The following is an 18,750-nucleotide window of genomic DNA, read 5'->3' as shown; positions in this document are numbered from 1 at the left end:
GCAAATATTGCTGCTGCGGAGGTTTTCGACTGGTGGAAAGTCGGTGAAATAAACACCTCTAATCATACGGTGTGGGGAAATTCTAGCTTCAGTTCCATGTACTAAAAATTGTTGAGTTCCAAAGTGGAACATTGGATTCATCAGGCATAGAATTGCCAAAAAAGTACAACAGGAATGTTTTCCAACCACATGCAAATGACCAGTCAGTTGCCTGTGATTAACTTCTCATATTGTCTTGGTGTGCTCAGTGGACTTTTGGAAGTTTGATTCTGAAGATAATCAGGAATGAGCAGTGACTAACAGAGCAGCCTTCACTTGCTCTGACTCATTTTCTCTCCCTGGTGGTCCACAAATACTTGACAGTGGAACCACTCTCAAGGGGTCGTTCGTCTTCAGTGTCTTATTTCATCCTAGGTTACGGGGTCAGCTGCAGATTGTAACCTCACTTTCTGGATCACTTTGGTAAACCCCACTTTGGTGAAAACCATCTGAAACACTTTATCTCCTGGGTCTACTTCATGTCATTCGGTAAGTTGAGAAAGGTTTATCTATAATGTAATCAAAAATATATGATTAATTAATCAGTAATGTTGGAAAGATAATTTTTTTGTTAAAAGAAAAGAAAGAAAAAGAAAAAGATCCAGTCCTGAAAAAGATCCGGCCAAGCGAGCTGAACGATTACAGACCGGTGGCACTAACTTCACAGCTGATGAAGACACTGGAGTGGCTGGTCCTCAAACATCTCAGGCCACAAGTCCAGCACGCGCAAGACCCCCTGCAGTTTGCCTACCGGCCCACGGTTGGTGTAGAAGATGCCATCCTTCACCTCCTGCATCTGACCTACTCCCACCTGGATAAAGGAAGCGGCTCAGTGAGGATCCTGTTCCTGTACTTTTCTAGTGACTTTAACATGATCCAGCCCACTCTGCTGCAGGACAAACTGAAAGAGATGCATGTGGACCCTGGCCTGGTCCACTGGTTTCGGACTATCTTACTGATCGACCACATGTCAGGCTGAAGGACATCACGTCCGACACTGGTGTGCAGTAAAGGAGCACCTCAGGGGACAGTACTGGCCCCCCTCCTCTTTACCATCTACACTTCAGACTTCTGCTACAACTCCGAACTGAGTCTCGTCCAGAAGTATGATGACGACACTGCCATTGTTGATGCATCAGGGACAACAGCGAGGACGAGTACAGGAGTCTTATACGTGACTTTGTGGACTGGAGTGAGAGGAAACACTTGCAGCTGAACAGCTCAAAGACCAAGGAGCTGGTCTTGGACTTCAGGAGGTCCAGGACAAAGCCACGTCCAGTGTCCATCAGAGGAGACGAGGTGGAGATAGTTGACAACTATAAGTACCTCGGTGTGTGGCTGGACAGTAAACTTGACTGGTCCTGCAACACAGACCATATGTATCCTCATCACAACCTGACAGTAGCCCTGTAATTATTGATCATCTTGGGTAATAATTAAAGTTTTAAAAACCTGGCTTGTCACATTTCTGTTAACAGTGATTACAAACACATTTCAGACCAGTAGCGATTCCTCTAAATCCAAATCTCGTGGGATTCCTCAACAAGCAAGTCGTGGCTGGAAGGCTTTGGCCCAGGTGTTAAGTATTGCCTTCCCACAAATGTCTGCAGTCTGAGAGTGCAGAACAGACAAAAGCCTTCTGTGCTATTGTGACAGAATCTTCCCCCGGGAGTCAACTTTCAACCTAAATAATCTCATTTTCCTTTAGCCATAAGTCAAACCAGTGTTCGTCATTTTCAGTAAAATCACAAGAGTGGTGAGGTCTTGTCTTGGTTGCTAGAACATCTGGAATTCACATCTGCTTCTGGCTTCAGGTGGAGGCTACGGAAGTGCTTCCTTGAAGAGATTGACTAAGACCCCACATAATGTCCCAGAAAGAGAATAGATTTAACTATAGGTTGCATTACTTTGGTTGGACTTTTTACTTTTATCAGCTGTAGATCTCTCATTCATCATAGCACTGTGCGACATGTGGAGAGAAGAGGCAGATAGCAAGACACTGCATGTCTTCAGTGGCCTCAGGGCTAATGGCAGTAGTATTTGAAGTCCAGCGATGGCGTTGGGTAGTACTACACATCCAGTACAGCACAGAGGGCTAAAAATGTGGGGTTTTAAAAGCCAACTAGAGATGGTGCGATAGCAAAAAACAAAATTTACTCTTTATTTAAGGGTGACCAGGATCAATAGATGACTAGAATTAGTGGTCAGTGTCCAGATGACGGCAGGTTGAAAAGAGTTTCGGCTGGACTGAATACTCCACAAACTTGAATGCAATCAAGCAAAATTGAGAAATCATATTTTGTTCCGGTAACCATTCATCGGGTGACTGATGTCCAGGTTTGGAAGGAATCCCCCTTGAGATAAATCTGTCATCTCATCAGAAGCATGCCCAGACGTTAGAGAAGAATGCATTAGACAAGGGTTGGGCACATGAAAAGTGACATGTGTCATGTCAAATTTCATCTTTATTATGAATTTGATTATAAGATGTGATTTCTTAAATGAAGATCAACACCAACATTTTATTATCTGTACCTTTCCCCATTATCAATTTATTCTGAAAGATTAATTGAAATTAGTTTTTTTTTTTTATTTAAACAGAAAGACAGGTTATAACAACAGTGGGTTTATTTCCAATTTCACTCATAATCTTTAACAGCCTGTAGTTAAAACCCCAGAAAAATGTGACTTGTTTGATGATTTAGAATTCTTTTGTAGAGAGATATTTATTTGTTTTTCATACCGAGGCAACGGAAAGTAAGTCCAGATTTCTTTTGGGGAGTGACCCAACTTTTCTCGCGCTGACGCATCTGCCTCCCATCTCCAGTAAACATCTCTGACACAGTACACTCGCATCCCTTTCCAGCTGCTTGTTGGATAGACAGGAAACAGGGAAAGTGTTAGTTTGATCTCAACAGTGCATTAAGATAATCTTTTCATCAACTTCAGAACCTTTGTTTGCTTTTCATACGTTATCTGCTGCAGTCAGGAAGGGCGTCAGGGATTGTCACAACTGCGTTCCAGAGGCTCCAGCAGACAACTGCAACTTGTGTTTATTTGTAAATCTAGTGTGAAATGCCACCACTCTGTCTACAAAGAAGAGCGATAACAACACTTTTTTATGCTGGACTAAAAGAAAGACTTTGTCCTGACCGCCACATGACTCAGCATTAATGACTGCAACGCTATTGTGCTTCTTTTGGTGAAACCTTTAAAGAACTGGAGGCAGTTGGTTCATAATAGTTGCTGTTATTCTCTTAGATTGTTGCTGTTAAAATGAAGACATTTATGATTATAATAACTTCTGACCAAAAAGGCATGTGTCTCCTTTGATATTGAATAAGTGGCTACTCATACGTAAATTAGGGCACCAGGATGACGTAGATGCATTTTATTTTCAGAAGAATAACCACCTTCATCTACTCTGGTTGTACAGTAAAGCTTTTTTTATAGCTACATTATTTTCAGTTATATATGTATTTCAATATACATGGGATACGAAACAATACATTTTAAAAACAAACGATCTGATTCGATTCTGTAAGGATTTGATCCAATTTGATACGATTCGGTATGATTCAGTAACCCGATGAGTCAAATTCTCATTTGTCCAGGTCAAAGGCATTTCTAGGCAATTGAATCAGGTCAACTGGACTTGTTTTTGTCTGTGAAGCAATTTCTTATCCAAGTGGCTTCATCAGTTGGAGAGACTAGCAGGCAAGTCGGTCAAGCCTGCAGACACAGACAAACACCAAGTCCAGTTGACCTGATTCAATTGCCTAGAGAGTAATCACATATAGTTCCTTGAATAAAGTAGACATTTGACATTATAAGTTTAATAAAAGACTAGCAAAAAAGTATTTTTGTTGTTTTTGACATGTGAATACAGAACCATGTTAGAGTGTTTATTAGTCTAACCTATGACACTTAAAGAACTTTGGAAAAGCCTCTTTGAAAATAAAAACAAACTATTATAACAAAAAATTACACAAATTAGAGCGAAAGAAAGAAGCACATTTCCGTGTTATCACCTGAGTCGTGAGCTACTGCTGCTGCGCAAACACACGGCACAAACGTATATTGACCAATCACGTGCGGTGTGAAGAGACAAAAGTGACAGAGAGAGAGAGGGTAAGAGAGAAATCCCACCCTCCCTAAAGGAGACGTTCCGTCGTTCACTTTAAATAGCTTTTTCGTTGGGGACCGAAGCGGGGCTTCCAGCTGTATTGCTGATATAATATCATAACTTTTTAATCGGGCCATCGACCTACTCGTGGTACATCTAGATCGGAGCAGGGGCTTTTGTATAGATGCACTCACATCTTTTAAATCAAAACCGATTCCAGACTCATATCGGTAATTTTGCTACATTGTTTAATTGAATCAGTAGTTCAGAGCCAAAGCTTATAAAGCAGACAGTGCCATCAAGTGGTCTTTCAAAATCAAGACACTGTATCACAAAACCTCATTAACACATCACTAAAACGATATGTTTTACCATAACATAACAGCAAAAAAGTATGATTTCAGGATTGCCCTTGATATTTTGGGGAGTTACCCTCTCTACGAGACATTATATATATTTAAAAGGCGACTATCATCCATTCTCACTACAACATCTGTCACTGTAGCATGGCTAATTAAGCACATGTGATATTTTTCTTTAGCAGAAATATTTACACACTGTCCCTAAAAATCACTTGTAAAGCAAGAATAATAATCAATAATCCTCTTTCAGCCGCTGGGATATAAATGTTTCCATCAAGTCAACAGTACCGGGGGAAAAACTATTTATTTTAGGATATTTCGATATTTTGGAAGAGTTGGTTACTTTAAGTTAAAACATGAATAAATAAAATAGTTTTTTATTATAATTAAATACATTTTTTGACAAAACGTTCATTTCACAGTAAGAATTAAACTTTGAGTAAAAAATCTTTTGAGCAGCCCAGCAGCTCGACCCAAGAAGTCTCATGGTCAGGACGGTGATTGTGGTTCTCCATGCTTCTGTAGCTTCTGAACACAAAACCACTAAGAAGCGAACTCTTGAGGGATTCATCCGACCACACTCTGCCCTGTCATTGTGACGTACAGCCTCAACAGGACCTGGGACTCAAACAACCAACTGACGTGTTTGCTTTCGAGAACTGGTATCTTCAAATAGAAATTGATAAGCGCTCATAACCAACTCCTGGTCCGTGGGCCAGTACCATTTTGTTATCGTACTGCACAGAAAAACATCCATTTATACAATTTATTTTCTATCCATTATTGGTCAAAAATGTTTATATTTAAAAATATACAGTATATATTACGTATTCATATTTACATTAGTGACTCCTGACATACCAAGACACTTCTTTCAGTCAAGTTTACTTAATAAATAGATCAGTAAACTAGTTCAAATTAGGGAAACATATATGGACCATCTTGTTTCAGAACAACTCCACAACTTTTTGTGATTCAGGGTATTGGTGAGATGTATTTTTCATGCACTTAGTGTTCGAGTCATGCCATATTATCAAACCTTGTGCATACCGCACAAACTATAGCTTTAACACATGCGTTTTTTTGTCCACCGGGTCACCTTGACCCAGAGACTGCACAACGGAAAACCAGAGAAACTCAACGACACACAACAATTCACACACATACCTGAGGATCCTGGTTTCCTAATTACACACCTGCATGTTTTTGGACTGTAGGACATGTATGGAAGAATATCAGTGCCATCAGAATATTGAATGGTTGAATTTAAAGTTTTGTATTTCTTTTTAAATTATTTAATTCACATATTTAAAGGTGGATTTTGTTTTTGTCGAATAATTGAGCTGTAAAATGAAAATATGTAAATGTTGGATATGTTTTGATTTAACTATTGAATTCAATAATTGCAATATTTTCAATATATATATCAATTATCTTGCAGCCTTTAACAATTAATATTAATTAAAAAAAAAAAAAAAAGTTAAGTTATTAAAAATCAGGTTTAACAGTACCACCAGACAAAACTAAAAGAGTACTTGATCGAGAGAACTTTAAGCCAGTCATGCGACACAACATTTGGAATGATAAATTCAAGAGTTCAATATTCTGATGGCACCGAACTACTTCCATAGACATGCAACGTATGTAGGCGCCCCCTGTTGGTTTGCCCTGTAAGTCCACCCTTACAAAGACTGAATTATGACCTGATCGAGGACATGTCTCTCACACGGATGATGTCTTCTTGTCTGGTGTGAACGTGTGTGTGAAGCGGGAAGAGAGTGAATGGGAGATAGAGGGGGGAAAGAGCGAGGGAACATTCCTGCTGAGCTCCAGGGTGATGGGGAGGTTAGCCCCGCCCCTTCTAAAGCTCACTTCACGTCCAGCCGTCCGCCCAGCGCGTCATTCCCGACGCAGCACCGAGCCAGCATGGCCACATTCGAACTCTAACTTTCTGCTGGTCCAGTGACCGACCCAGAGTGAAACCCTCCAGGACGCATGGAGCTCTGAGTCCCCCCCAGACTGTCATCTCCCCCGTTTGGTTTTGTGGGTTTACTCATGCGTCGGGAATGCCATGGCCGCTCCGAGCGCACAGCAGCAGGATTACTTCAGATCCGTGAGCAGCGAGTCCACCACCTACATGATGGTACCTGCCGCCGGGCCGAGCGCCCCGGCTCGCCGGGACGCGCCGTCCAAGATGTGGGTGGCGATGGTCGTGATCGTGGTGGTGGTGCTGCAGATCGCGTCCACCACAGGGCTGTTTGTCTACCTGAACATGTCCATATCACAGGTAAGAGCTGCTGCTCCTCGACTTCATCTCGGTCACCTTAACTTCCAGAAGTTTGAAATAAATGCCACTTGTAAGAATCAGGACAAACCCAGTTACTTCCATATTTCTAAGGAATTGATTGGCATTCTAGGCAATGACAGGGTGGGACGATATTAGTTTCTGAGCCCTGGGAACCGTACACAACATGGAGCAGGATGGAAGAAGTCCTGAAGTAAGCATAGGAAGAGAACATTGATCTGGAAGATAAAAACCGGCATGTTGTTTTCAAACCAGGTTTCTCGTCGAGGGCAGACATTTGCCAGATAGTGTTCTGTGGTGTGTTAGTATTTAGCCACCCCAGCAAGTCTGAACCCAAAGTCATATTGCCTTCAATGTGCCTTTGATGTTGTCTTTATCTCCACACTGTCCTCAGGAGAGTCCGCCTGCCAAGTTGAGCTCAGAGCTCTGTAGGAGTTGTTATGTTCAAGCTGACTTTAACAATTGATCAGCTCAGCAGTACTTTATGTTTATACTGTCCACAAAAAATGAAGGATTGAAATAATTACACATCTGGAGCTTCTGGCACGGAAACATCACCCACGCTTTCTGTTGTTAAATAGGGCAAACACATTTTCCTGACTGGACTTGTTGCACACCGGGATCAGGAATTTACAAGCAATTGTGAGTTATAATGCAAGAAGCATGAGAATCTTTACTTTGACTCAGCAGGGATTGTGGGTGCATTTGGAGTTTTTGTTGTACCTGCTTTGACAGTGCATGTGATTTGCTTGTAGTCTGGCTGATGATGGTGGAGGTGGAGTTGCCTCAGACGGATCATATAAAGTTCAGTCTACCATGAAAGTAAACTAGAAACTCTTCAAAGATACCATGGGATAACATGAGAAATATGTTTGGATGGATTCATTATTCTGAAGACAAATGAAGTCTATAACAAACTATTATTTATTTATTTATACTTCATGAAGATGACAAATCTGATATCAAGCAAAAAGATTGATGTGTAAAAAAGAATGAGCAAGCACAAGCCTGATTTATGACTGGAGGGATGGAGCTGCCCTGCATGAAGCCCGTTCAAAACTCTACTACTGCTACTTCACTGGAGCAGGTCAAAAGGTTCTGAAGACCTCACAAACTTTAGTCGAAAACAAAGAGGATTTATCATCATATATCCTAAAAGAATGTGCACGAAATTGTGTTCTCTGAAGCGTCATTTAAATGGATATTGTTCAATTATTAGTGAGAAAAAATACACAAAAATATCACTTTGATTTAAATATCTTCATCATATTTCTCTCTATCTCCTTCAAAAATCTTTTATTTCGCTGTATGAACTTGATGTCAAATTCAATCCAGGAAATATCTTCATATTGGAGAGGAAGATAAAAAGAAGGAAATAAATCAGACTTTTGAACTGGACTTGGTACAAACTTTGTTGCAGATTCACGAGCGTGCATGTTTCTCTGGCACATGACTCATCTCGCCAACAGGCTTCAGGAAAGTGGTTTCACTCTCGCCTGAGATAAAGTATCTTAAACAGAGATCTTTTTTTCCATAACTTATTTACAGGACATCTCAAGTTAAAAGTGTGTTTTTCTTGATTAACACACAAGTCTTGAATATTTTTTACTTTCCATGGTTCTGGTATCTCTGCAAGAATTACTGATCGAACTGGTTCGGACATGCGCTCGCTTTAAACAATTCTTCAGCGGGACTCAAACCTGACCTTTAAATTATACACTTTCTGTTTAAAGTGCAACATGTATTCTTATATGTCTGTGCTATGTATCATGGGTGGTCCTGTAGGTGTTGGATTTAGAGGAAAAACATGATTTAAAAACTAGATTTTTAATGGCATGACCCATGTCAATATTGGATTGAAATGATATCAACTCATTCGGTGCTTCTCTTTGGAAATAAAGGGCCGGAATTGGCACACGGAAGAGTTTAGGGATGACTGTGGACACAGAGGCAGAGTGGAAAACATGGAGCTATCTATCAGCATGCGGGGAATCCCCCGTTCTCATGTGAAGGACAGCTATTTTTAATCTGGAAACAGGATTTTTTTCTTCTTCTTTCTTTCCTACAATCACAGTAGTTGCACCAATGCTAAGGCATTTAAGACAAAAGATGAGTGAAACAATAGCACGGAAATGTGCTGGCTCAGCAGTATTTCTACTCACACTATGAAAAACAAGTTGATAACAAACAAGCCTCTGACCATGTCGAGTCTGAATAGAAAGGTTAGTGATCATTTAAGTTAAGTATGAATGTACAAATAAGAAAATAAAAACATGTTTTTTTGTATTTACAGCAGAAGCGAAACAATAAAAATGACTAAACTTAATAGAAACACAGCGCCACCATAAGAATAGAGAGTAAATTGAAAGATACCTGATGAAAAAACTGAATTACGAGCTAAATGAAATTATGACGTTATTTCATTAAATTATAAGACAATAAATAGTTGCTTTTTTCACAATAATAACCTGGATTATTGCATTTAATTCTGAAGACTTTTCATCATTTAGACTATTAAGATCCGAGAAGGAATTAGTGCCTTCAGCAGATTTCAACCAAAGATAGTGTAATACACTATCTTTTTGTTTGTTTTTGAATTGTTAATTCTTAAAAAAAAAAAGGAATGTCACCCAAGCTTTTTATTACAAGGTCAGGCAAGTCGAATGTTGCCCCCCTGTCTCTAAAGAAGTTCTCAATGTGGTCTTAAACTGGTTGAAGAGCTTTTATTGTGAAGTTGTGAAAGAGATAACTCCTGGGAAGATGAATCCTACATTCAGGGGATGGAAACGTAAAAAGGATGATAATGTATGTGTCAGGGTGAGAGCTAACTACGACATTGAGTTTCTAAATCGGTGACACTTTTATGAGTTCATATATGAGCAATCTTCTATCTTAACCTCCATCTCTGTTTCTGGGGAAGAAACACTTGAGCAGCAACTCGGGGCTGAGAACAAACGTTCCCCATCGTGATAATGTGGTTCATGTCTCAGGTCACAGCTTGTCTGAATCACTGGGGATCTCACCGTGGATGTTTTCTTTCAATGGCTACATGTTCCCTCTGGACATAAAAATCAGCCACTAAATAACAAGTGTTGAGTCGCCTTCTAAATGTAGTCAAACCTTTACAAACCTTTGCTCTCATTGTTTTTACAGGCATTTCAAAAAGTTGCACTGATCATTTAAGCCTCTCTGTGTGGCCTCGGGTGGAACTTAATTTCTGAGTACATCAGTTTTTGTTTTCACTTCATCATGTTGTGGTCAGAGTTTGACTATTTAAATGAGAATAAACGATAACAATCGACATTTTAATGACATTTGGTTGCAATTTTTGTATTTACTGATTTGGATGGTTCAATATGAATCAATTATTTGAAATCCTAAACCCTTCAGTGCTAAAAATTATTAGGGATTCTCCCTGTCATCATAAGTAAACCTTCTCTGGCATTTTCAGCCGCAGATTCGTCCAAAACCTCTGTGGTTTGGCCTGAACATACAGGAAAGCTGTCTTTTCTCAACATCTTAATCAATATCCCTGTAAACGTGAACCAAAGGAAACTCTAACAATAATGACACGAATGGCCAACTCCAAATTTCAGGAAACAATGATTGTAATTAAAATTAGGGTTTCCTAATCCTTAAAAATCCAGTGTCATTCAGAGGAATACTTTTCGGATAGATCCTTTTTTTGAGTACGAGATTCAACTTGATTGGGAGTTTATTTCGGCCCAATGTATCGTTGATGTTGCCATATCAAAACTTCTGTCAACTTCTACCATATCTTAAAAAAGATCACAGGAAGTCTTTGTTATTTATGCCTGGGAAAGGAAACTGGAACACCTGGCGCCCACAGGCACAACCAGTCTCACACACACTAGACCCAAAACAAGAAACTATCTTGTTATTTGGAATCTTGACATTTAACTTTAGTAAAGACTAAGATTATTCACACGTATGTTACCTGAACAATAGTTCAGTAGAAATCAACATTGTAACAGTACTTTAAAGTTGATTTTAAAAACAGTGGACAGCCGGTTACCACTTCATTGAAACATGTGAGTTCATCTACTGTCCGGCAGCTCACTGAAGAAAAGCAGCAAATAATTATCCAAGTATTAGATGTTTGATTTTATTTTTAAATCCCACAGCAAAATACTGTGAGTCACACCTTCCTCCTTCTACCTCCCTCATCCCGCAGTCTTTGTGTTCTATGGTCCACATCAGAGACTCAAATTACTGTTTAAAGCTTTAGGGGGGCCAGGACATTTTTTGGGAGTGACACAATCACTTTTCTCCTCCTTTAGTTGCTTATTGTAACAGAACGAAACATCAAATTAGATATTCATCCTTTAAATATAAATCGAATTTTAAAATCTCTCATGTTGAAAGCAATTTCATAATTATTACAGGACTGTGAAGCATTTCATACAGAGCTGCTCAGAATAACAAAATATATATTATAATATCTGTTATATTGACTATTACTGTTATACTGTTACTTTTGACACTTGTTTCGGTCAAGTTTACTCCAAAAAGGGTATTTATTAGTGAAAATAAGTAACAGACAAACTCTTGGTAAGACAATGATGACGCAGAAACCAGTCGAGATCTCGAGTTCAGTCAGCGTTATGATAAATTTGTTTTCCAAGCACTTAACATTCATCTGTTTGTCACTCCTGCAATCAATAAATGTCTTAATCTGAGGTCTGTGTAGTAATGCCTACATTTAACCTGTCCGTTGGGCATCCCTGGCCTAGAGAATGATTCTAATCGTCCACGGATTGACATGCGTCGTCTATCTTTAACAGCCTGACACATGAAAACAGGATATTTGTGTTCCCACGTCGGAATGCTCATTAAGATGTGACTACAGCTGTATGTGTGTGGCAGCAGCTGGTGCTGTGTGTTATCACTTTGTTTGCTGAGTCAACATGCCTCTGAAGTGCAGATAAATGAAGTAAGCTTTGGATTGTCTTCTGCTTCATCTGCATCGAGCTTTGTCAAACTTGTTAACTACAAAGTATCGTTCAGTAAACATTAGGAAACGGAAGATACCGGCATCAGTACCGGTCCCAAAACATTTTGATTGATACCCAGCCCTACAGTCAGTACTTAATCTCTCCTGTCCTGTTTCTGGGGATGATAAATGAGGGTAAAGTAGGTACAAACAGCAGCTGGGGAAGAAGAGGAGTTATTACAGACGAAAAACAGATGAAAGAATGCCGAAAATACGAACTAAGAAAAACAAATCGAAGACCGTCCGGAAGTTTCCACTGGAAATTCTTTACCTAGATTGGCTTTTACTAGACGGATGACAGGGAAACACTGAATAGAGAATATTCAGTACGTTGCGTTTTTTCACTTTTTCTGCCAAGGTAATATATAACAGCAATATTGCGAATCTTCAAAGCCACCTTGTTTATTTAATTATATTTTTATTTTCCATTTTGTTAAGAAATAAGTGAAGTGAGGCCAATTTTACAAGAGTTATTACGCAGTGTTCAGAATCAGGAAGCATTGTCCCAATTTCCATAAAACATTTTAGTCAGGCATTGTAATGTGTCCAACTTTATTTAAATTTCTTTCAATAAATCAATACGTCTTCATGTGTCCTAGTTGAGCCAAAGCACGTAATGTTCCAGGCACTGGACGAGTGAACATAACTCTGCAGGTAATTGGAATTGCATTATGAAATGTGGCCAATATTTCATTACATTTAAATGTTATTCTTATCTTGTTTAGTTAATTTTAACAGGCCCAAGTTTAAACAAGTTGACTTTTCAGTAACATAAAGCACTGTCCTGGTTTATATAAGACATGTAATTAACGTTCATGCACTTTAATATGTTCAGCTGTTAGGCTTTTATTCAGTTGTACATTGTCTGACCTTTTGGAATAAATACACGTTTTTTCAGTCATACACAGTATATCATGATATATTGATGAAATTTCTCAAAATCGCAGATATCATTCATTTAAATATCATCATAATCGTGGGTCAAATATCTTATCAAATCTTGAGTTTCGTCCCACCCTTGGTTGAGAAATAGATAGGTGTACAGATTATGATACATTTGGGATGTTTTCATCACAGTTCTGAAGTGCATGAAGCAAAGCGTATAAAAGCTTCATCTGCAAATTCTTAAAACAAATCGCTGACACGATGTGTGAGTCGAGTGTAGGTGTGAGAAAGAGTTGACCACCTACATGGAAACATCCTCTTAGTGTTTCTTCGAGTCCCATATGGCCTCCATCATACAGCGATCTTGGTTTCCATAGTTACTGTACGTGCTCCATAACAAAGCATGGATCTCAGGCGCAGCTGTACCATGTTTCAGTCAAACAAAACCTATAATCGCTTCGTCACATTAGCCGAATCTCAAGTCAGAAATCCATTCATTTAAGTGAACTCTTGCCACATTTGGCGTTACTTACGTGGTTTAAAATTTAAAAATGCTGGAAAATAAAAGGGAAAGTAGATGGTGAATCATAGAGTGTGATACAGTATCGGTTTGTGTTGTTCAGATGGTGTTTATCTCCGACACTACATGACCTGGGTGGAACATTCTACGCGTCCACAATGAGCTCAGTCTGGGAACTTCTCTCTGCTGGCGCTGAAATCATGGGCTTGTTAGTGTCAGCTGAAATTCAGCCCAGTGTTTTCCTCAAACACACACCGTTACATACACACACTTGCAACACAAAATGACTGATATCAGGTTTGACTTCAGAGGCTCAATAGGTCCAGATGAAGAAATCAGGAAAGTGATCTATAAGAATGTTCTCCACAACAATGCTTTCTGCTTCTTGTACAAACTTGACCTGATTAGATTTTGTAGGTCAACGGAACACAAGCAGCATGACTAATGGTCGACCTCATCAGGCTAACAATGAGTTACTGACTCAGAATGCCAACATTTAACTCTTAACTGTATTTTCTTTTCACTTTGGTTGGCCCTGCTCTTTAATGGTTGAATTATTATATGAAACTCATCGAAACTCCCTTTTTCTTCCTGATAAGTGGTTGAAAATTGATTGAATCTTACCTAATAATCCTCTTTCGCTTTTTGAACTTTCAATTTCAGTTTACCCAGAAAACATCTTTCAAATTGACTAATAAAAAAATATGTGGATGAGTTTCACAAGACATGTATTTACCCTTACCCACACTCACACACACACACACACACACACACACGTATATATATATATATATATATATATATATATATATATATATATATATATATAAATTAGAGCTATTCGAAGGTATGACTTAATTTGTAAAAAAATCGGTTTTGGATTGTTGAAGTTACACCTGTAAATAATCCAAGGAAATCAGAAAAGCGCAGAGAGAACAAATACCTCTGCCAAGATGATAATTCCACATGACAAAAGAGCTTGCAGTCAAAAAAATGTTCCATTATTTAATATATGTGTTGCTCAGGTTAGGTTCCTCAATAGAGCGTTTAGCCACCAGTGACATTAGCTCTTTAAAATCCAATGGCTACACTCGGAAAGATTAAACCCATTTGTTTTTGGTTCCCCCTACTGTAAGAACATTGTAGTTACAACAATGTTGTGAAAACTGAAGGGTGTCCTCTCTTGGTCCGCTTGTGCATTTGTTTCCAAAAGAAGATTAACGCTAAAAAAGATACTCTTTTCATCAGCCATAATTGATGGAAATGAACGCAAGTGGCGTCTCAAACCTCAGCCATGAAGCAGTTTGGTGGCAACAGAAACAGGATTTTGACTGGACTGTGATTTAAATAAACTTCTTTGGTTAATTAAACTTTATTTCCCACTAGCAAACAAGTAAGATAGCAAGTGCGTCCTTTGGAAAACCCTTAAATGTTTCTACTATTTTCTAGAACCTCTCGACACTGATGCTTCTCAGTCATTCTATAGTTTTGACTATTTCACTTACCGCTACATGAAGCTACCACTGAGTCTTCAGATGTTTATATTTTCAAGATCTGGAATAGAACCATCAGTCAACGTGTGGCTGACAGCTGTGATAACCTCTGACCAGTTCTGATAAGATTCTTTTCCTACATCAGTTGACTTGTGTACATGAGTTAACCTTCTGTCACTAAACTGCATGATGAATGAATATCAATGATGCTTGCTTAAGTGAACAGAAAGTAAAGTAGGCCGAGTCATTCCAACACTTTTTGCAGCATAAACACAATTTCCTTTTTTGACATCTTATTTAGTGAATACATTCAACACTTACAGAAGAAAAACGAACACTGACTAAATCTATTTGTGTCTGGTTACATTTTCTTAAAGATTCCCAACAACTTTTCTAAGGTCTAAACATCGCCCGGCAATGCTTTTAGAGCACTTTTCTCGAGACAATGAAATCCCAGCAGAGGAAGAGCAGACACAGTGTCACAACAATAACACTTGTCCCAGCCCCACTTGAGTCATTCTTGCTCACCAGCTCCTCACAAAACACACACTTTGAGGCTCAGTTGCCCACCCATGCTGGACCTGCTCACCCACAGACACTTAACAGACCTCACACCGACACACTGACATCCTCCTCTTTGATTGAAACCGTTGTGTTTTTAATGTCTGCTATGTCTATATTGTTGTCATTTATGTGCAAATAATGCGTCTACACATTTACGATTAGACAAAAGGAGGTGGAAGTTCTAATTTCAGATTAAAAGAGTTTGCTTAAATATATATATAGTAGCTTGCTGGTGTGTGTTTGTGCGTCTGTGACATGTGTTTGACTTTAACGATTGTAATGTCTTATTATATACCTCTCATTTAAGGGTTTAAGGGGGAGAGCATCTCTATCAGTCCAAGAGTAAAATTAAAATGTTACATTTTGATGAAATTTAAAGTAAAGTAGGGGAGATTTTCAGAATAAAAGCTTTCTTTTTTGTGCAGTAGACAGCCATTCAAATTCAAGTGCGTCTCATTTTCAAAAATTCCATGCCATATTTAATATACATTAAATAAAGATGATTATATCAATCATTTAAGCTCCTTTTGGACATTTTAAAGCTGATAAGGTTCTAAAAATATTTACAATTACAAATATTTTGGGCACAATATCCTCTTAGCAATGCTAAAAATAATGGATGCATTTAATGACAATTAAATTGCAAAAACTTTATGCATTTACAAAATGAATAATTCTATACTTGGTTGTTCATTATCGATTGTGTGGAAAAAAACACATAAAATGATTTGTTTGAATCATTTGTAGTTTACAGTTTGTTGTGTAAAGTCAACAACACTACTATAAAAAATCCCCAAAGAATTGCGAAACCATTTGATAACGTCCCAAAACTATTTTATGTGTGTATTTCAGTGTTAAATGAAACAAAAAAAACCCTAACTGTTTTTGGGTCCTTAAATAGTATAGCATTGTCTACTAAAGTAAAACAGGCTGAAGTGTCGTGACCTTCTCTTTCCTTCATTTTTCTTTAATCACTGCCACCCATTTTTCCAGGTTCTCCACCTAGTTGTTGGCCAGATGACAGAATCCAGAAAAGCATTGAGCCCCCGGTAGGACGACAGTGCGCTGATACAGAAAACAGACAAACTCTTTTATCTTGACGTTCTTTTCAACAGAACGGATTTCTACAAGTTAAAGAAGAAACCTCTTTGAAAGCGAGTTTGTCGACTTCCATCGGACTTCAAACTTTATTTAAACTGGAAGCAATCCAAGGCAGCTCGACTAACAAAGAGAGGTCATAGGTGCACACGCGAGGTCTGGGAGTGGTTTTCTGTTGTTGTTCTGTGTACACAGAGGCAAACACTTGCAGGCCAGTGGAGGAATGATGATGATAATAAGGCTCGCACGCATACACAAAAACTTGTGCGTGGTCAGGAATGGCTGACGTGAAGTCAAATACCGACTTATCTGCGTGCAGACAAGCCTGTCAGCATCACAAACAAGTACACCAGGAAGTAAACTTAATGATAGAAGATTACGAGAACCGTGGAGTAGCTTCCTTTAAAAAAGTGATTGCTTAAAATGCATGTTCCGACAATCTACACATGTCTGCGGCAAGACGTACTAGCTCCTCACACTGATTGAAACTTTCTTCTACTTGAAACCATTTGTAATAAAAGAAAATGGGACATTAAATAAAGCGGCCTCACTGCCTTAACCAGTGTTTTTAAGCAAAAGGCTCCATCTCACCTTTATTCTTCACCTACAATCCTTTCCAGTATTCCATGTGTAAATAAATTGAGATTGAAAAACAATCTGTTCAAACAAATCAAATTGATTTGTTTTTAGTTATTTTATTTTATATTGAGGGTGTTTAAATTAAAGTATAAAATTAAAAATCTGAATATCTGTTTAAATGTCTCCTAAATGCAGAGACAAAGCTCCTTTATAATCCGATGTTACATTAAAGCGACCGACTAAAACTTTAAAAACATTATAAAACATTTAATAAGTTAAGTCTTTCATGGATCATGACTTTATATACATGTATTGGTCCTCATTATTTACAAGAACTTAAAGCAAATGTCTCTTTGCTCAACTGAAAGTTCCAACAGATGATCCAGTAAAGTGCTAAGAGCAGAGAAGCCAGCCCAAACTCACTGCAATAAAAAGTCTGTTCCAGAGCAGAGATTTATTCCAGTCTATTGTTAATGTTTTACTAAATGTCTTCTCTGCACAAGCGTCTCAATCATAGTACGGTCAATGTCTGGTGGACTTTTGAAGTTCCTGGACTGTCTAATAAGTGTAATAAATGTAGTTAGGCCTTAAGTGTGTAACATTGACCCGATTTGTTTTCATAAATACTGTATTATACATTTTTAATTCAGAAGAAAACTGATGTTATGTATTTACACATTTTACATGATTGAGCTTTTGACTAATTATGTGCAAAGCTTTATATTTAGAATTACGGGCTTTTGGGAAGAAATGTTAACATGGAATTAAAAAAAAACTAACAATTTATTACATTTTAAACAACAAAAAGATTGTCAAGCAGTCATTGTATGATTTCCGTTTCAAAAACTATGTCAGTATTAAATTCAGTTCATCCTGTTTTCTGGTTTGGCCAACTTTCTAAACGTGGGTTGCGCTCCAGTTAGCAGGAACTCTGGAGGGGAGTGTCTGATAAAAGCTTGTTTTTACGATGCAGACATGGGAGGCAACAGTTGCAATGAACATATCAATTGGCTTCCTTTGTACCTTGAGCGAGCAATCACACCACATCTGATCAAATAAATTCCCACATTGATCGCTCATTTACAGACCGCTGAGCAGAACCATCGTTAAACAGAGAATGAAGGAGTCAGACTGTATAAATCACGGTTGTTGTGACCTTCTGCCAAACCTTCTGCAGTCTGGAGGGAATGGTCGTTCCATGTAGCTTTAACTCAGACCCACAGACACCAATTTTGTTAACTGGGAGGACTCACATCTGAAAGCAGTCAACCCGTGGACAACTCTCACACAATATTTTGTTCTGGTTAAAACAGGTTTGGTTTTTATGACCCGTTTAGTGCCGCTTTCGTAAAAAGTCAATGCAAGTGTCAGGAATTAGAAACTTGGATTGATCACCAAGAACCAGCAAACTTGTTGTTCATTAGTCGACACATCACAACATTTCTAAACGGACCAAGATAAATACCATTGAAACCTTTAAAGAGGGTTTACTTATATTCTGCCGTTAACTATTTTCGATCCACTGCTACATTTTAGGTACCTGAAAATGTTAACACACCCAGTAACAACAAATCAACCGAAAAGCAGAAACAAAGGTGGAGAAAATACACAGAAATCCCACAGAAACACCACAACACACTGATAATATTTAGTAAAATATAACCAAAAATAACATAGCTGTAAACACGTAAGTACCAGAGGAGGACCTGAAATTGGTTTATTTGGTTCCAGTTGGGAGTCAGTTCCTGTCAGTGGAAAACAACTG

The 18,750-nt window shown here is 38.5% G+C and overlaps 1 protein-coding gene across 1 annotated transcript in view; it reads left to right on the top strand.

Moving 5' to 3' along the window:
- Positions 1 to 6,442: 6,442 nt before the first annotated feature.
- Positions 6,443 to 18,750, top strand: part of tnfsf10l (TNF superfamily member 10, like) — a 52,347-nt gene continuing 40,039 nt past the window's right edge. The window contains exon 1 of the mRNA XM_087790087.1: positions 6,443 to 6,814. Within this exon, the coding sequence (XP_087646213.1) occupies positions 6,599 to 6,814 (216 nt within the window). The 5' untranslated portion in view covers positions 6,443 to 6,598. The remainder of the gene's footprint in view (positions 6,815 to 18,750) is intronic.

Source organism: Callionymus lyra, chromosome 4 (genome assembly GCF_982586985.1).
Source record: "Callionymus lyra chromosome 4, fCalLyr1.hap1.1, whole genome shotgun sequence".
Lineage (NCBI taxonomy): Eukaryota > Metazoa > Chordata > Actinopteri > Syngnathiformes > Callionymidae > Callionymus > Callionymus lyra.
This window is presented reverse-complemented; position numbering and strand designations above follow the sequence as displayed.